This window comes from Malus domestica, chromosome 13 (genome assembly GCF_042453785.1).
Source record: "Malus domestica chromosome 13, GDT2T_hap1".
Lineage (NCBI taxonomy): Eukaryota > Viridiplantae > Streptophyta > Magnoliopsida > Rosales > Rosaceae > Malus > Malus domestica.
The window spans coordinates 2,017,257-2,031,350 of record NC_091673.1 but is presented as its reverse complement, the minus strand read 5'-3'; the positions used below and the strand labels follow the sequence as shown (position 1 = coordinate 2,031,350).

Below are 14,094 nucleotides of genomic sequence, written 5' to 3'. Positions count from 1 at the left end.
TTCGCCTTCAGCCTCCTCCAATGCCTCAACAGATTTTTTACAGACGCAAAACAATGTGTTTCCAATGATGATCAGCTCTGGAGTCACAGCTTTTCTTCACGTGTTTGTTGGACCCTGTGTTTTAAATTTGGACTAGGAAACAATGGTGCGGCGTTGGCAATTAGCATTTCGAATTGAGTTAACTTCTTGTTGTTGGCAAGTTACGCGCAGTTATCATCCCCCTGTCAAACTTGCCATTCCATCAGCTGTAAGAATATGGTAAGTTTCTTCTTCTCCAAGTGACTTGTTCTCTTCTTTGAGGATACATATGCAGCAGAACTGTTGGATCATGTTTTTTATTTGAATCAGCACTAACTATACTCTTTCGAATTGCAGCTTCGAATATTCGTACTTCGAAATGGTTGTTCCATTATCCGTCTTCTGCCGAACCCAAAGCTAGAAACATCTGTGTTATCAGTTGGATGGTTTATATGATATCAGTTGGCCTTGGCAGTCTTGAAATTATGACTTCGCGGCCTAAAAAAATTAAAATAATTGGCTTTACCGAATGCACTTTTAAATAGAACTAGTTCCAAACAAGCTCAAAATAATTATGAAAAATAAAAAAAAATCTGACTCTACATTGTTGTCATACAATGAAATCGGCTAATATGCACTATCAGCAGCAGACTCCAATTAAACTACCATGAGAACACTAAGCAACTCTCAAAAGTAGGGCATTTTATAAATTCTGTCACCTCATGTTTTTGACATAATATTGTATAATGTTAAAACCAGAATTAACGTTAAACTGTAAAAAATGACAGATGGTCTATAAAGAGTCCTTAGCATTTCTCAACTAGCATTGCTTTATATAATCAGCGATCGGCCCCATGATTGGTGTGCCAAAGTGCTAATCAAATACAACCTTAAACCTTTGGGAAAAACCAAAGGCAATTAAAAAAATTAATAAAGCACATAGCTAAAACGCCCAAAATCTGTGGGCCTAGACGTTAAAGAAAAAAAAAAAAGACGTTGATTGTCAATTTATTTTGCTTCGTGGGCCACTTGTTAGCACTGTTCTAAAAATTTCCGCATATCATCTAAGCAGGTGATTACCGGTCTGATTAATGCCTAGGCGTTTGAAAATTTAGAAAGGGCGTCTAGACCGCCTTGACACCTGCTTAGCTCGACCAGACCCATCTAGACATCCACCTAGGTTGAGACTCATTTAGACATAAAATAGACAACTTTCATTTTGCATTATTTTTTTTAATAAATTGTAAGAGACTTGTTGAATACTTAAATGAACACACATGATATGTTTGTTCCCCATGTTTTCATTATGTTTCAATACTTCATGATATACGTCATTCTATTTTATAATTTATGATGTAATTATATATATTTTAAGTATAAACAGACACTTATTTACACAAAATATAACAGATTTACTTAAATCTTCCTAGGTGCCCGCCTAGCTGCCTAGGCGCTAGATTCTAGCCCGCCGCCCAATTAGCGCCTAGCGTCTTTTAGAACATTGATCAGCCATTTAAGTTTAAATTTGTGTGTATAGGAGCCTTGGATGGGAATCATTTGTGGACTTGTTGTTCAACTAACAGCACTTGTGGTGGTAAACTTGCGCGCTGATTGGAATAAGGGGTAAGTTCAGGACACTCCCTTCGTTTCACCGTGCTAATACATTTTGTCCGTGTTTAATACAGATCTCCATTTCAGGCAGCGAAGGCTGCCAATTCTGTTCGGAATACCACGTCAGCCATCGACAGTGCGACATAGGTAATTTTACGAGGCAGATCAAAACAACTATTTTCTTCTGTTTTCGATAGAAATGTATTGTCATGAAAAGAAAAAAACAATTAGAAAACCAGTTAGAAAGGAAAGAACTTCATTTGTGGACTTGTAATGATACTCAACAAAGTCCAATGACAAGCGAAGCCCTACACAAATTTTTCTTGTTCCATGGATTCCTGGACTTGAAATAATTGCATTCTATTTTCCTATTTAACATCCAAAGAACACAACATGTAGAACTGCACTACAAATCTGAATTACGAAACTCTTGAGTTTCGATTACAAGACGATCATGCGAGACACATAGAAATCGTTTAACCTCCATGTACCACATCTTATCACACCAAAAAGAAAATGGTGACACAAAACATGCAATAACACTAGTGTATATGGTACACAATCTGTTTCAAAAAATTGGGGTTGTTTAAAATTTAGCGTAGTTATGTCAACTGAAATGCTCGCCGCCGGACCCAAATTTCTCGTAGCAACGTGGAGATCATGAAGCCAATTCAACTTTACTACTGCACACAGACAGATGGTACAGGTGAGGCGGGTGGTTCTTTTCCCTTGATGTTTTCTCCAGCTGCACAATCGGGAGAAGGAAGGGGCTGCTTTGTTTCAGTTACGTGATCAGGTGAATGTGGGGGCTGCTGCTCCGCGGTCTCACTGTTCTCGGGATGAAAATTAATAGGGAACTTTGTGACCCTCGGCTTGTCCGCTAAAATGTTTCTCTGAACCCTATCGACCAACACCTTAGAGGGAGGTTCCTCCCTCAGCTGCTCATCATCATAATCATTGTTCACATAGTACCCCACTCTAACAAACTCCTGCCCCAGATATGAACATGTCAATAGCAGTACCGTGACACCGATGATATCTTCCTCGCGTATTTTTGATGGATCTGGAGGGTCTGCCTGCCATGAGACCAAGACATGTACACGCACACACATAAACAGAAAGGATTTGGTTTCACATCGATTTTGGATCCCGAAACAAACTCAAGAACTCGGAACAAGGAATCGAGGTAATTACCTGAAAGACGAAACGGTAGTTGCCAACATTGACAGGACCAACAAGCACACTCTCCAACATTTGGTCATAAGTTTCGTCTTCAGCAGATCCCACATATATCAGCTTCCATTCCAAGTCTGTAATAAATTGGATAGTATCACATGCCAAAATCATTGACGTTGAAAATAAAATTAGGGTCATTAATCAGTAAAATTAATGATCCTAATCACTAATCTATGGGTTAGATCTACTAACGTCACGTCTAATTTTCAATCAGTCCTTTAATTTAAAAAACCCAATCTTTGAAACCCTAGTTGGGCAGATTATGTTAAGAACCCTAGCTAAATCTCAAGCAAAACAAAACCCAATAAAATTTCCTATAAATTCAGCTAATGCATTAAAAAAATTAAATTGAAGAATCATGGGTTCGATAAAATTACCGTCTTTGAGGGGAGTCAAGCACTCGTACGAGATTTCAAACTGAAAAGGGCTGAGGAAAGCGGCCGGATTGTCCAAAACGGCGACGTTCGTAAGGTTGACGGCACTCATATTCTCGGAGTGAATCAAGACTCCGTTGCTTCCTTGAATGGACCAATCCTAGCCGTCGATTGGATATCCTAAATCCAAAATTAAACGACCCTAGAACGGATTTTGGGCGATGGCGATGACCCGGGGGCCTGGCGGCGGAAGGAGGAGAAGGGAAAGGAGGAGGAGGCGGAGATTGTGAGATGTGAAGAATTGGGAATTGGAATTCGCATTTTCCAGTAAACATACTTTAGTACAGGACTTTGGAGGGAAAATTGGCACAGGACTTTGGCGGGAGTTTTCAACTTTGTCAGGATTTTTGCCGATTCGGAATTTGGGATGTGGGGTCATTGTTCGGGCCTCAGTTTACCCGGCCCGTTAAGCTTTTTACCTGATGACGAGCCCAAATCCACCAGTGGGTCGTGTGACCACGTATCGAGTATAGGTCCAAATTGAATTTAGATTTATCGGGTAAAATTATTTGGACTTATACTCGATACGGGACCGGCTCAAATATGATAGGAAAATTTAGCGTTAACATTGAATTATAGCTCATCTGTTCTAAATTAAAATTAATTAACCTTTTTCTGAATATTGTCTCTCCGTCCTTAGATTTGTCAACTATTCTGTCAAATTGAGGTTTAATTTTGTGTAATATAATCTTTTAAGCTCATTATATCTTTGTTAAGTTTCAATTCCTCGTAATTTTTTCTTACAGCTCAAAATATCAAAATTTCAAGTATTGGTCAATTATTTTTGCAAATATATATTATTTGTTGACATAAAATGACTTAATAGTTATGTGCATAGCACATCAGGAAATTAAACTGTGATAAAATTGAACACGAGGATATAAGTGCTTTTAAAATGATTGAAATAACTTTTAGAGAACATGTTTTGGAGTTCCAAAAACACTTAAAGTGGTTCATGAAAGAAACTTCAGCTTTTCAATGATTTATTTGCATTTTTACTAGGGCTGGGTTCGGTAGGCAAACCGTGTCAAATTCCTTGTGCCACCAGGCAGCCATATATACACAATTATCGAAAATCATCTATTGCCAACCAACTGTTATCTTGCGATTGTCGAAAATTGGTTTAGCCGAGACCGCTGGCTGGTTTGGGTGGTAAATAGCATAACTGGCAGTATCACCTAATATCGTATATACTTGCAATTCTAATAAGGCAGCAAGCACAAGGTAACAAGCAGAAACTGATATCATATCATATATACACAAACTATTATGATTTAATTCAAATCACATTAATTCGAACCTTGTAAGCATCATTCATATGAGATTACATCATAGGACAGCAAAAAGCAACTAAACTAACTAAAAATAGAATCGAAATCAAATCATTGCTTCATAAGGCAACAACAATGTCAGCAATCAAATCATTTGTGCAATCTGTTATCGGAGAGCAGGTCACCGGCGCGATGGCTGTTGATTCGTCAAAATGAAGAGGAAAACTGCAAGCGAGGCTGCGCTACGGGAGATCATCGGGAAGTGTTAAGTAGAAAGAAACTGAGAGTTGTGTGTGGGTTTTAATTTTCGAAACCCTAAAGGCTAAAGACTATTAAATGACTTTTGCATGCAAAACAATATCTAAGATAGTTTTTAAGTATTTAAAAAAAATATATATCGGTCGATATGGTATACTGCCGGTATAACAAAACCAAAGCTGTACTATTAATGATCAGTTCGGTTCCATGCCAACCAATTTTGAAGATATACCGAAATACTACCGTACCAATAGGAGCCCCACCGATTTGGTTCGGTCGGTAAGTCGGTACATGGCAAAAAATTCCAGCCTTAATTTTTATTAAGGATTGATTTCAAAATTATTTTCATTAAAAACGTTTTCTATTATTTTAAAAGTATTTACATACGAGCTCATAATATTTATTGACATAAAATACTCTAATAGTTGGTTATGTGCATTGCACATCAGGAAATTAAGCTGTGACAAAATTGATCACGTGGATATAAGCACAACTTACAAAATTTTGAGGGCTTAAAATAAAATTGAATGTTCACTAGACAAAGTAGACGCAATGTCTAGAGTTTAAGGAGCATTGCTAAAATTTGGTCTCTCAACTCTTACTCATGTATGACCTTAAATTAAAAATGGTGAAATTGCTATTAAACTGCGTTAGTATTGTAATTACATTAAATTTCGAACTTGCGACTTGTTTTAATATTAAGAAGACAAATATCACTAGACTAAAAATTAATCGGTTAATGTCACATCCAGGTCCAAGCCCTCATCACATCCCGAGCTCGACTTCGCCGTAGCACGATATTGTCCGCTTTGGGCTCTGACCACACCCTCACGGTTTTGTTTTTAGGAACTTACGCGAGCAGAACTTCCCAGTGGATCACCCATCAAGGGAATGCTCTGGCCCCTTTATCGCTTAACTTTGGAGTTTCTATGGAACATGAAGCCAGTGAGCTCCCAAAAGACATCGTGCTAAGTAGAGATGAGAATATACATATAAGATTTACAATATCTACTCCCCTGGACGATGTATGATGTTACAATTAACTTTTATAGTTCAAATTACGTTATTTCGACATTTCATATTTCAACTTAATATTCACTTTTTCTTCAATATTATTTTTCAAATGCGAGAAAACAATTGTGTCAAGCAAAATCTAAAAACATTTTTTTTTTTACAAACGATATTATCTACACTAAGGGGATGATGTGAGCTTAACCTCGAAATGGGCTAATAATAATGTGGTTCAAATTCGCCTTTGGCGAAAATCGAACCTAAAACCTCCCACTTACAGATGAAGAGGAATATCATTAAACCATAATACTAAGTGACAAATCTAAAAACATGTTTTGACTTCTTGTTTGTTACCTGGTTTATTGGAAACGTGGAATCACCGTACAAGAGGGCACACAAAGCTCATAAGATTAATAAAATTAAGAAATTAAATACTAAAAATAGGAGTAAATTGTAGTAATGGTCCCTCAACTTTAATCAAATTTGAGCAATGGTCTATTAACTAAAAATCCATTACCATTGGTCCCTCAACTCATCAAAATGTGTAGCCATGGTCATTTTCATCAATTTCGTCAAAATTTTGTCAAAATGAGTTAAGTTGGAATGATCATTGTTACAATTAGGGTCTCTTAACACATCAAAATGTGTAGCTATTGTCATTTTCATCAATTTCGTTAGAATTTTGTCAAAACGAATTATGTTGGAATGACCATTGCTACAATTGGGTTAAAGTTGATGGACCATTGCTCGAATTAAATTAAAGTTGAAGGACAATTTCTCTAGTTGGATTAAAGTTGATGGACCAATGATAATGAATTTTTAGTTGAGGGATCATAACTGCATGTTTTGATGAGCTGAGGGACTAATGGTAATTAATTTTTAGTTAAGATACTATTCCTCTAATTGAGTTAAAATTAAGAGAGCATTGCTACAATTTACCAAAAAAAAAAAAAAAAAGATAAAAAAGAGAAAAAAGAGAAAAGTGAAACATTAGGGAGTGTTTGGCAACGATCCTTTAGCCTCCACCACCCATCCTTGCGGAGAATTGCCGAAAAGGTCAAAAGTTAAAAACGAAAAACAAAATTGAAAAAAAAAAAAAAAAATGATATTCCAATTTTGGGGCTGAGCGGTCTGTACATATAGCATTGGCACCTCGACTCAACAAACCCTAGTATTTTCTTCCACACTCTCTGCTTTCTCCATCTGAATCCCCAACAAAATGGCCTCGCGAAGGCTTTTATCATCTCTCGCCCGGTCCTCCGTCCGCCGGGCGCCGTCCAAATCTTCGATCTCAACGCCTAACCCGAGGGTCGCATCCCCATCTCCGTCTTCCCGATCCGCTTCTCCCTGCGGCTATCTCCTCAACCGCGTCGCTCAGTACGCGACCGCCGCCGCCGCCGAGCCCCAGACGGTTTCAGCGTCTCCGAAGAGCAAGGATTCCGGGAAGGGAAAAATCACCGACGAATTCACCGGGAAGGGCTCGATCGGGCAGGTGTGCCAGGTGATCGGAGCCGTCGTCGATGTGAGGTTCGAGGAGGGGCTTCCCCCGATTTTGACCGCGCTTGAGGTGCTGGACAACTCGATCCGGTTGGTGCTCGAGGTGGCTCAGCACTTGGGTGAGAACATGGTCAGGACCATTGCTATGGATGGGACTGAGGGGCTTGTGAGAGGGCAGCGCGTGCTCAACACCGGTTCTCCGATCACTGTAAGCTATATGTTCTTGTTATCCGGTCTATGCTTACTGGTTTGATGAGAAATGTTAGGGTTTTAGTGTTCGAATGGTAAAGTGTTGACTTTGGTGATTGTATTGATAGAAATGAGATGGGTTTTGATTGATTTGTGAATTGGCGCTGGGGTTTTCAGATCTGGGTGTTACTACTGTTGGTTGATTTATGGTACACATTTTTTTTAGTGTAATTGTCGTTGATTGATTTACACTTAGGGATTCTGCTGTTTAAAGCTTTGATCTTTCAAAACTTCAAGTAGTGCATTCAGTGTTAGCCATTAGAATTACACGCGTCCTCAACAACTAGATTTTCTTCAGATTTTATGTGGACAAATTGTGATATTTTTGTCGGAGTTTTCCTGTTTATCCATTTTAGTTTTTATCATATAGCATTCTGTTTTGGTGTTGTTAATGTGCTTATTGTTTTGGTGTTGATTATAGCGTTTACATTTTCCTGGATTCTGACTTGGATTTTGGTTTTTATTTGCTATTTTTAGGTTCCTGTTGGAAGGGCTACCCTTGGTCGTATCATGAACGTCATTGGAGAGCCCATTGACCATAGAGGCGATATCAGTAAGAAATTTGTAAACCTTAAAATAAATAATCACTTGATGGTGTTGTGTGCTTATTCTGTTGCAATATGTTAATGCATTGCTCTCAAGCCTTCTGACAATTTCTGTATGAATGCTCCAACAGGCACCGATCACTTTCTGCCCATTCACAGAGAAGCTCCTGCCTTTGTTGAGCAAGCAACTGAGCAGCAGATCCTTGTTACTGGAATCAAGGTATTAACATGAACCTTTACTGTCATATCTAATGTAATAGAATTCGATCCTCTTATTGCTTTGCTTCTCCACTGCGTTTGGATTATATGTGGTGCTGTGTATGTTTAGTATACTTATGTTATCTACTTCATATACAGGTTGTCGACCTTCTTGCTCCCTACCAAAGAGGAGGAAAGATTGGTTTGTTCGGTGGTGCCGGTGTTGGAAAAACTGTGCTTATTATGGAACTTATCAACAACGTTGCTAAAGCTCACGGTCAGTTTATTTATTTATTTTATTTAAAGAGCTGCATGCTAACGAACTCGTTTTGTTGTTTTTCCCGTTGGTTTACATATACTTGTTTCTTGAGTCAGGTGGTTTCTCTGTGTTTGCTGGTGTCGGAGAACGTACTCGCGAGGGTAATGACTTGTACAGGGAAATGATTGAGAGTGGTGTCATTAAGCTAGGTGAAAAGCAGGTAGAGACTGCATTCGCATGCCACCCCATTTATATGCATTTGTTACTGTTACTGTTTTCTGGAGGTTGTTCCTTATTTGCCATTCTCCTTTTTTGTTTTATGTCAGGCTGACAGCAAATGTGCTCTAGTGTACGGCCAAATGAATGAGCCTCCTGGTGCTCGTGCTCGTGTTGGTTTGACTGGGCTCACTGTGGCTGAACACTTCCGTGATGCTGAAGGGCAAGATGTGCTTCTATTTATTGACAACATTTTCCGATTTACCCAAGTAAGAATTCTTGTTTGGGAACCATTGAAGATTATATGTCATCAGAGATTAGAGTTGCATATTGTTAATGATCTAAGTTTTTCTCTGATCCATCCTGTAGGCAAACTCAGAGGTGTCTGCTTTGCTTGGTCGTATCCCATCTGCTGTCGGATATCAACCTACTTTAGCTACTGATCTTGGAGGTCTTCAGGAGCGTATCACAACTACCAAGAAGGGTTCCATCACTTCTGTCCAAGCTATTTATGTGCCTGCTGATGACTTGACAGATCCTGCTCCTGCCACTACCTTTGCTCACTTGGATGCCACAACTGTGCTGTCACGACAGGTCTGTCGCATCTATAAGGACTAATAGTAAAGCAATCTTGTGATGCCATCTTTTACTAACTTTGGTGACGTTTTGAATTGAACAGATCTCTGAGCTTGGAATCTACCCTGCAGTGGATCCTCTTGATTCAACTTCTCGTATGCTCTCCCCTCATATTTTGGGTGAGGAACACTACAACACTGCTCGTGGTGTCCAGAAGGTTCTTCAGAACTACAAGAATTTGCAAGATATTATTGCTATTTTGGGGATGGATGAGCTTAGTGAAGATGATAAGTTGACTGTTGCCCGTGCTCGTAAGATCCAACGGTTCTTGAGCCAGCCGTTCCATGTGGCAGAAGTTTTCACTGGTGCCCCTGGAAAATACGTGGAGTTGAAAGAAAGCATTACTTCCTTCCAGGTATCCCTCTTTCTATCCTTCACTCTCTCCAGTCTAGATGTCTCCATATTATCATCTAAATTACCTCATAGCCTGAAGCATATATATCTGATTCCAAAAATGTGTGCTCGTTTTTGTCCAATTTTTTGAAACAATGAATTTTACGAGCCAAATGTTTGAGTATTAACATGAGAATTAACCTGAAAGAGTAGGTAAGGTTAATGAAATTCACTATAATAATTTGTTAACTTGATAATCCTTTTATTCATGACTAGAAAAAGTGATATATTCTTGGTTCTTTTGGCTATCCATTCGTGATCAATTCGAAGTGGGTAATTTGGTTACACGAATGCTTCTATCTTCAATTTAGTTCTTCCTATGTCTTTTCATAAGTCATAACACACAAGTAATACCAACGCTTAAAAACAGTGGTTTTAGACTAATGATACAAGGACTTGTGGGCTCAAAATTCATATATTTGTTTTTTGTAATTTTGTTTTGACAGGGAGTGTTGGACGGAAAGTACGATGACCTTCCAGAACAGTCGTTCTACATGGTTGGAGGTATTGAGGAGGTCATTGCCAAGGCAGAGAAGATTTCCAAGGAGTCCGCTGCTTAATCATCTTTTCTGTTGTTTTATCTTGATAACTGCGAAAACCCGAAATAATTTAGATGCCGCTGGCATTGCCAAGCAAACAGGATTTTCATTTTTGAGGCAAAACTGTATGAGCATTTCCCGTTTCAGATTTAAGCATATTGCAGCGGGGTGTGAGAGAGAAATGGTGCCAATGAGCCTATCCCCTTCTTTTTCTTCTTGTTCAATAAGGGGAAGGGGAAGGAAAAGAAAGAGGACGACGCGTGTATATTGTTTTTTTGTTTGTTTGTTCCTTTTCATATTTAAAACATTTGAATTTCGATGCAACTATGATTGTTTAAGTTATAAACCCCGTCTTTCGTCTTTCGTGTTGTTCACTCTTGTTCAAGCTTGTTCGTTTGTGGAATGCTTTCAAACGAAAGATTATTGTGCGTATAAGCGCAGCTCGAAGACAATGCTTTCGTCTTCGCAAACTCGATGAATTTAAGGATCTGCGAAATTCACTTCCCTTCTCGACTCAGAATTGAAATGAACAAAAGAAATAAATAATTAGCAATTCATTCATCTAGTGGTTGCGATCACCTGCTCAATCAGTTATCCTCCTCAAGTCCAGGATGTAACAAAATCATGCCACGTGGACTTAGGACTATCCAATTATCGAGAAATTTGTAGTTGTAACGGGAATATAAGTGGTACACCACGTGTTTTGATAAGAGTGGTGAGAAATTTTATTTTTTAAGTTATTAACTTTTTAGCACACATATTCCACCATTTAAATAGTGACATGTGGTGCATTCTTTGTATGGGTTACGTTGAAAAATCTCTCCCAATTACCAGTCTACCCTCAATCCCTTCCTCGAGTCTTCGAGACGATTGACTCTTGATTCCTCACCAGCTTTGGCGCCGGCATTGTACGGACCCGGCCACAACATAAAATCCTCGCACACCCGAATCCCACAGCCATGTCACTTGCAATCTTCCAACCCGCATCGGTGCCCCTCCGCTCCCATGCGCACCTTAGCTCCCCCCTCCCTCCCATGTCTATCCTACGCCGCCTCAACCCCCACCACCTAAAACTTCGCCGCCACCGCTTCGCCAGCGTTGCCGCAGCCGTACGCCAAGACACCGCTCTCTGGTCCCCGGCCCCTCTCTCCGAGATAGAACCGGCAGCAGAGTCGCTCTTCCACGTCCGCGTCGACCTGTCCGACGCCCCCGACCTCGCTTCGTCCCACACGCGAGCCGGCCAGTACCTCCAGCTTCGGGTCCCTGACGAATCGAAGCCCTCGTTTCTGGCCATCGCGTCGCCTCCATCGTTGGCGTCCGCAAAAGGCGTGTTTGAGTTTTTGGTGAAGAGCGTGGCAGGGTCCACGGCGGAGCTTCTGTGCAGGCTCAAGAGAGGGGACGTGGTGGAGCTCAGCCAGGTTATGGGGAAAGGCTTCGACATTGATCGGATCGAACCGCCGGAGAATTACCCTACGGTTCTCATATTCGCCACAGGATCTGGAATCAGGTTAGCAAAAAAAAAAAATCGAATTTATTTGATTTCAGATGCATTGGACTTGAATTCTTCGAGTTTTTAAAAGCAATTTGGCATGACCCAGCTCTTGAATATGTGCAGTCCAATCCGGTCTCTGGTCGAATCGGGGTTTAGCGCCGATAAGAGATCCGCTGTGAAGCTCTTTTATGGCGCTAGAAACCTTGACAGAATGGCGTATCAGGTACTTATAAACCATGAAATTCTGTTTATTTATTTATTTATTTTAATTTCCCCAATTCAATTTACGACTGTGATTACCTGTAATGTCTTACAGGATAGATTTAAGGACTGGGAATCTTCAGGTGTTGAGATTGTGCCGGTATTATCACAACCACATGGCGGTTGGACGGGACAGAGTGGTTATGTGCAGGTAGACCTTCACCCCATGCAAATTCAAAGTGGTTCCGCTTCTAAGCACGGAATTAATGCTTTCTGTGGTTATACATTTTCAGGCTGCTTTTTCCAGAGCCAAGCAAATTTATAATCCTCTCTCCACAGCTGCTGTGTTATGCGGGCAGAAGCAAATGACTGAGGTATCCTTACTGTTCTCGTTCACATTTCTTAGTTTGCTTTTGTTACATTTGTTATCGTTATTATCGTTATATTTCAAAGTCGAACATGGGCTTGAAGATAGATATTGTTCTGTGAATATATAACTTTGAAGTCAGACAAGAACCGTTCTTGAGTCTTGATCTGCACCAGACAAGGTGCTACCATTGCCTTGTTTACTAGTTGAACCCACAGTTTAGGTGTAAATAATTTGTTGCAACACCACCAAATGTAGTCTTCCCCCCCCCCCCCCCCCCCGAGGCAAATTTTATTTGGCCTCTAGGGCTCCTCTTCAATAAGAATTTTGCTCTAGGGTTCTAACTTCTAGGTGTAAGTAGTAAAGAAATCTGAAAATGCTGCACGCTTGAATGGTCTTGGACCAAGCCATTTTACTTAAGGGAAGGAGGGAAGGTTTCTGCAGTAGATGATGTTGAGGTCACTATCTATTAATGAACGTATGTGACACCTTTTTTTGTGTGAAAAAGGTGACGTATTCTTACTTGCGTGACGCGTTTTAACAAAGAAAAAAAAATATGAGTTTGTCCTTAATCTTACTATATATCATCTGCTTAGAAGAATCTGTTGATTTGAAACCAATCTTGTCCTTAGTTTCTGTGGGATTGTTAACCTTCACTACATCCATACGAAGCCAATGCTTAAGATGGAATACTAACTCTATTAACATACCTCTGTTGACATTTCCATGATATTTTGCTTATCGAATGTCGCTTATTGCTATCATTTAAAACTTATCAAGTTCTCTTGGCATCTGCTAATTTTCTTGTCTATTGTTTCTTTACCCAATAAAGGTTTATCTTCCGGGCCGTAATAGTCCCTGTTTATGATATTAAATGGCCTGGTTGCTATTTGTTCAATTTTCCACCTACCTGGATTGGGATAGCTCTAATGGTTGATGTCCTTGGTGTTTGTAAGTTGCGTTATAACGAGTAGGGTTAGGTTGTTTCCACCTACCCAAAACGGCCTGCCTTTATCTGAGTTAGGCATACTGAATCCATCACCTAGTGAATTTTCGTACCTTGGTCGATTACACGTAAAGAGGAGGAGAGAGAATCCTAATCCAAAGAGAAACGTTGGATAAAAAGACTAACCCCAGCGAGTGAGGGGTCTCGTGTTTCAAATAAATGCCGCGTCATTTAGTTGTGATGTCTGTCCGTGTGGTAAATATTGAATGCTAACGATCATACTTCTACGCGGAGGTAACATTTTGAATTGTTTTTCTTTGCAGGAGGTTACCTCAATTCTTGTAGCAGACGGTGTATCAACTGAAAACATACTGAAGAATTTCTAACTAACCTATCATAGTAAAATTGTTGTATCGTTATTGAGTGACACTACCGATTTGTTCCCCACGGCTGAGGATACATTTTCCCAGCTTGGAAAAAAGAAAATAAAAACAATTTTGGGAGATTCTGACTTGTAAGCATCTTATGCGGTTTTGTATGTTAAATTTGGTTTGAGATCAGTCTCGTTGGCGTCCAGCTTGGAAAAAAGAAAATAAAAACAATTTTGGGAGATTCTGACTTGTAAGCATCTTATGCGGTTTTGTATGTTAAATTTGGTTTGAGATCAGTCTCGTTGGCGTCCAGAAAATCTTGCACCAAAACCTAATTTGTAAACGG

At 39.7% G+C, this 14,094-nt stretch overlaps 3 protein-coding genes across 3 annotated transcripts; 2 read left to right on the top strand and 1 right to left on the bottom strand.

The window, feature by feature from the left end:
* Positions 1-1,973: 1,973 nt before the first annotated feature.
* LOC103451603 (probable histone chaperone ASF1A) lies at positions 1,974-3,552 on the bottom strand. The gene is made up of 3 exons (XM_008391015.4): positions 3,243-3,552; positions 2,824-2,939; positions 1,974-2,705 (listed from the first exon to the last, which is right to left on the bottom strand). Exons 1-3 carry the CDS (start codon positions 3,349-3,351, stop codon positions 2,310-2,312), a joined length of 621 nt encoding a protein of 206 aa, XP_008389237.2. The 5' UTR covers positions 3,352-3,552; the 3' UTR covers positions 1,974-2,309.
* Positions 3,553-6,841: 3,289 nt separating this feature from the next.
* LOC103414229 (ATP synthase subunit beta, mitochondrial) lies at positions 6,842-10,731 on the top strand. Its single transcript, XM_008352628.4, has 9 exons — positions 6,842-7,544; positions 8,063-8,138; positions 8,262-8,350; positions 8,488-8,605; positions 8,704-8,807; positions 8,914-9,072; positions 9,173-9,397; positions 9,483-9,794; positions 10,279-10,731. The coding sequence occupies exons 1-9, from the start codon at positions 7,059-7,061 to the stop codon at positions 10,390-10,392; spliced, it is 1,683 nt and encodes a 560-aa protein (XP_008350850.2). The 5' UTR covers positions 6,842-7,058; the 3' UTR covers positions 10,393-10,731.
* A 352-nt stretch (positions 10,732-11,083) lies between these two features.
* On the top strand, positions 11,084-13,937 carry LOC103414228 (fruit protein pKIWI502-like). Its single transcript, XM_008352627.4, has 5 exons — positions 11,084-11,878; positions 11,987-12,086; positions 12,180-12,275; positions 12,358-12,438; positions 13,701-13,937. Exons 1-5 carry the CDS (start codon positions 11,331-11,333, stop codon positions 13,761-13,763), a joined length of 888 nt encoding a protein of 295 aa, XP_008350849.1. The 5' UTR covers positions 11,084-11,330; the 3' UTR covers positions 13,764-13,937.
* The last annotated feature ends 157 nt before the right edge of the window (positions 13,938-14,094 follow it).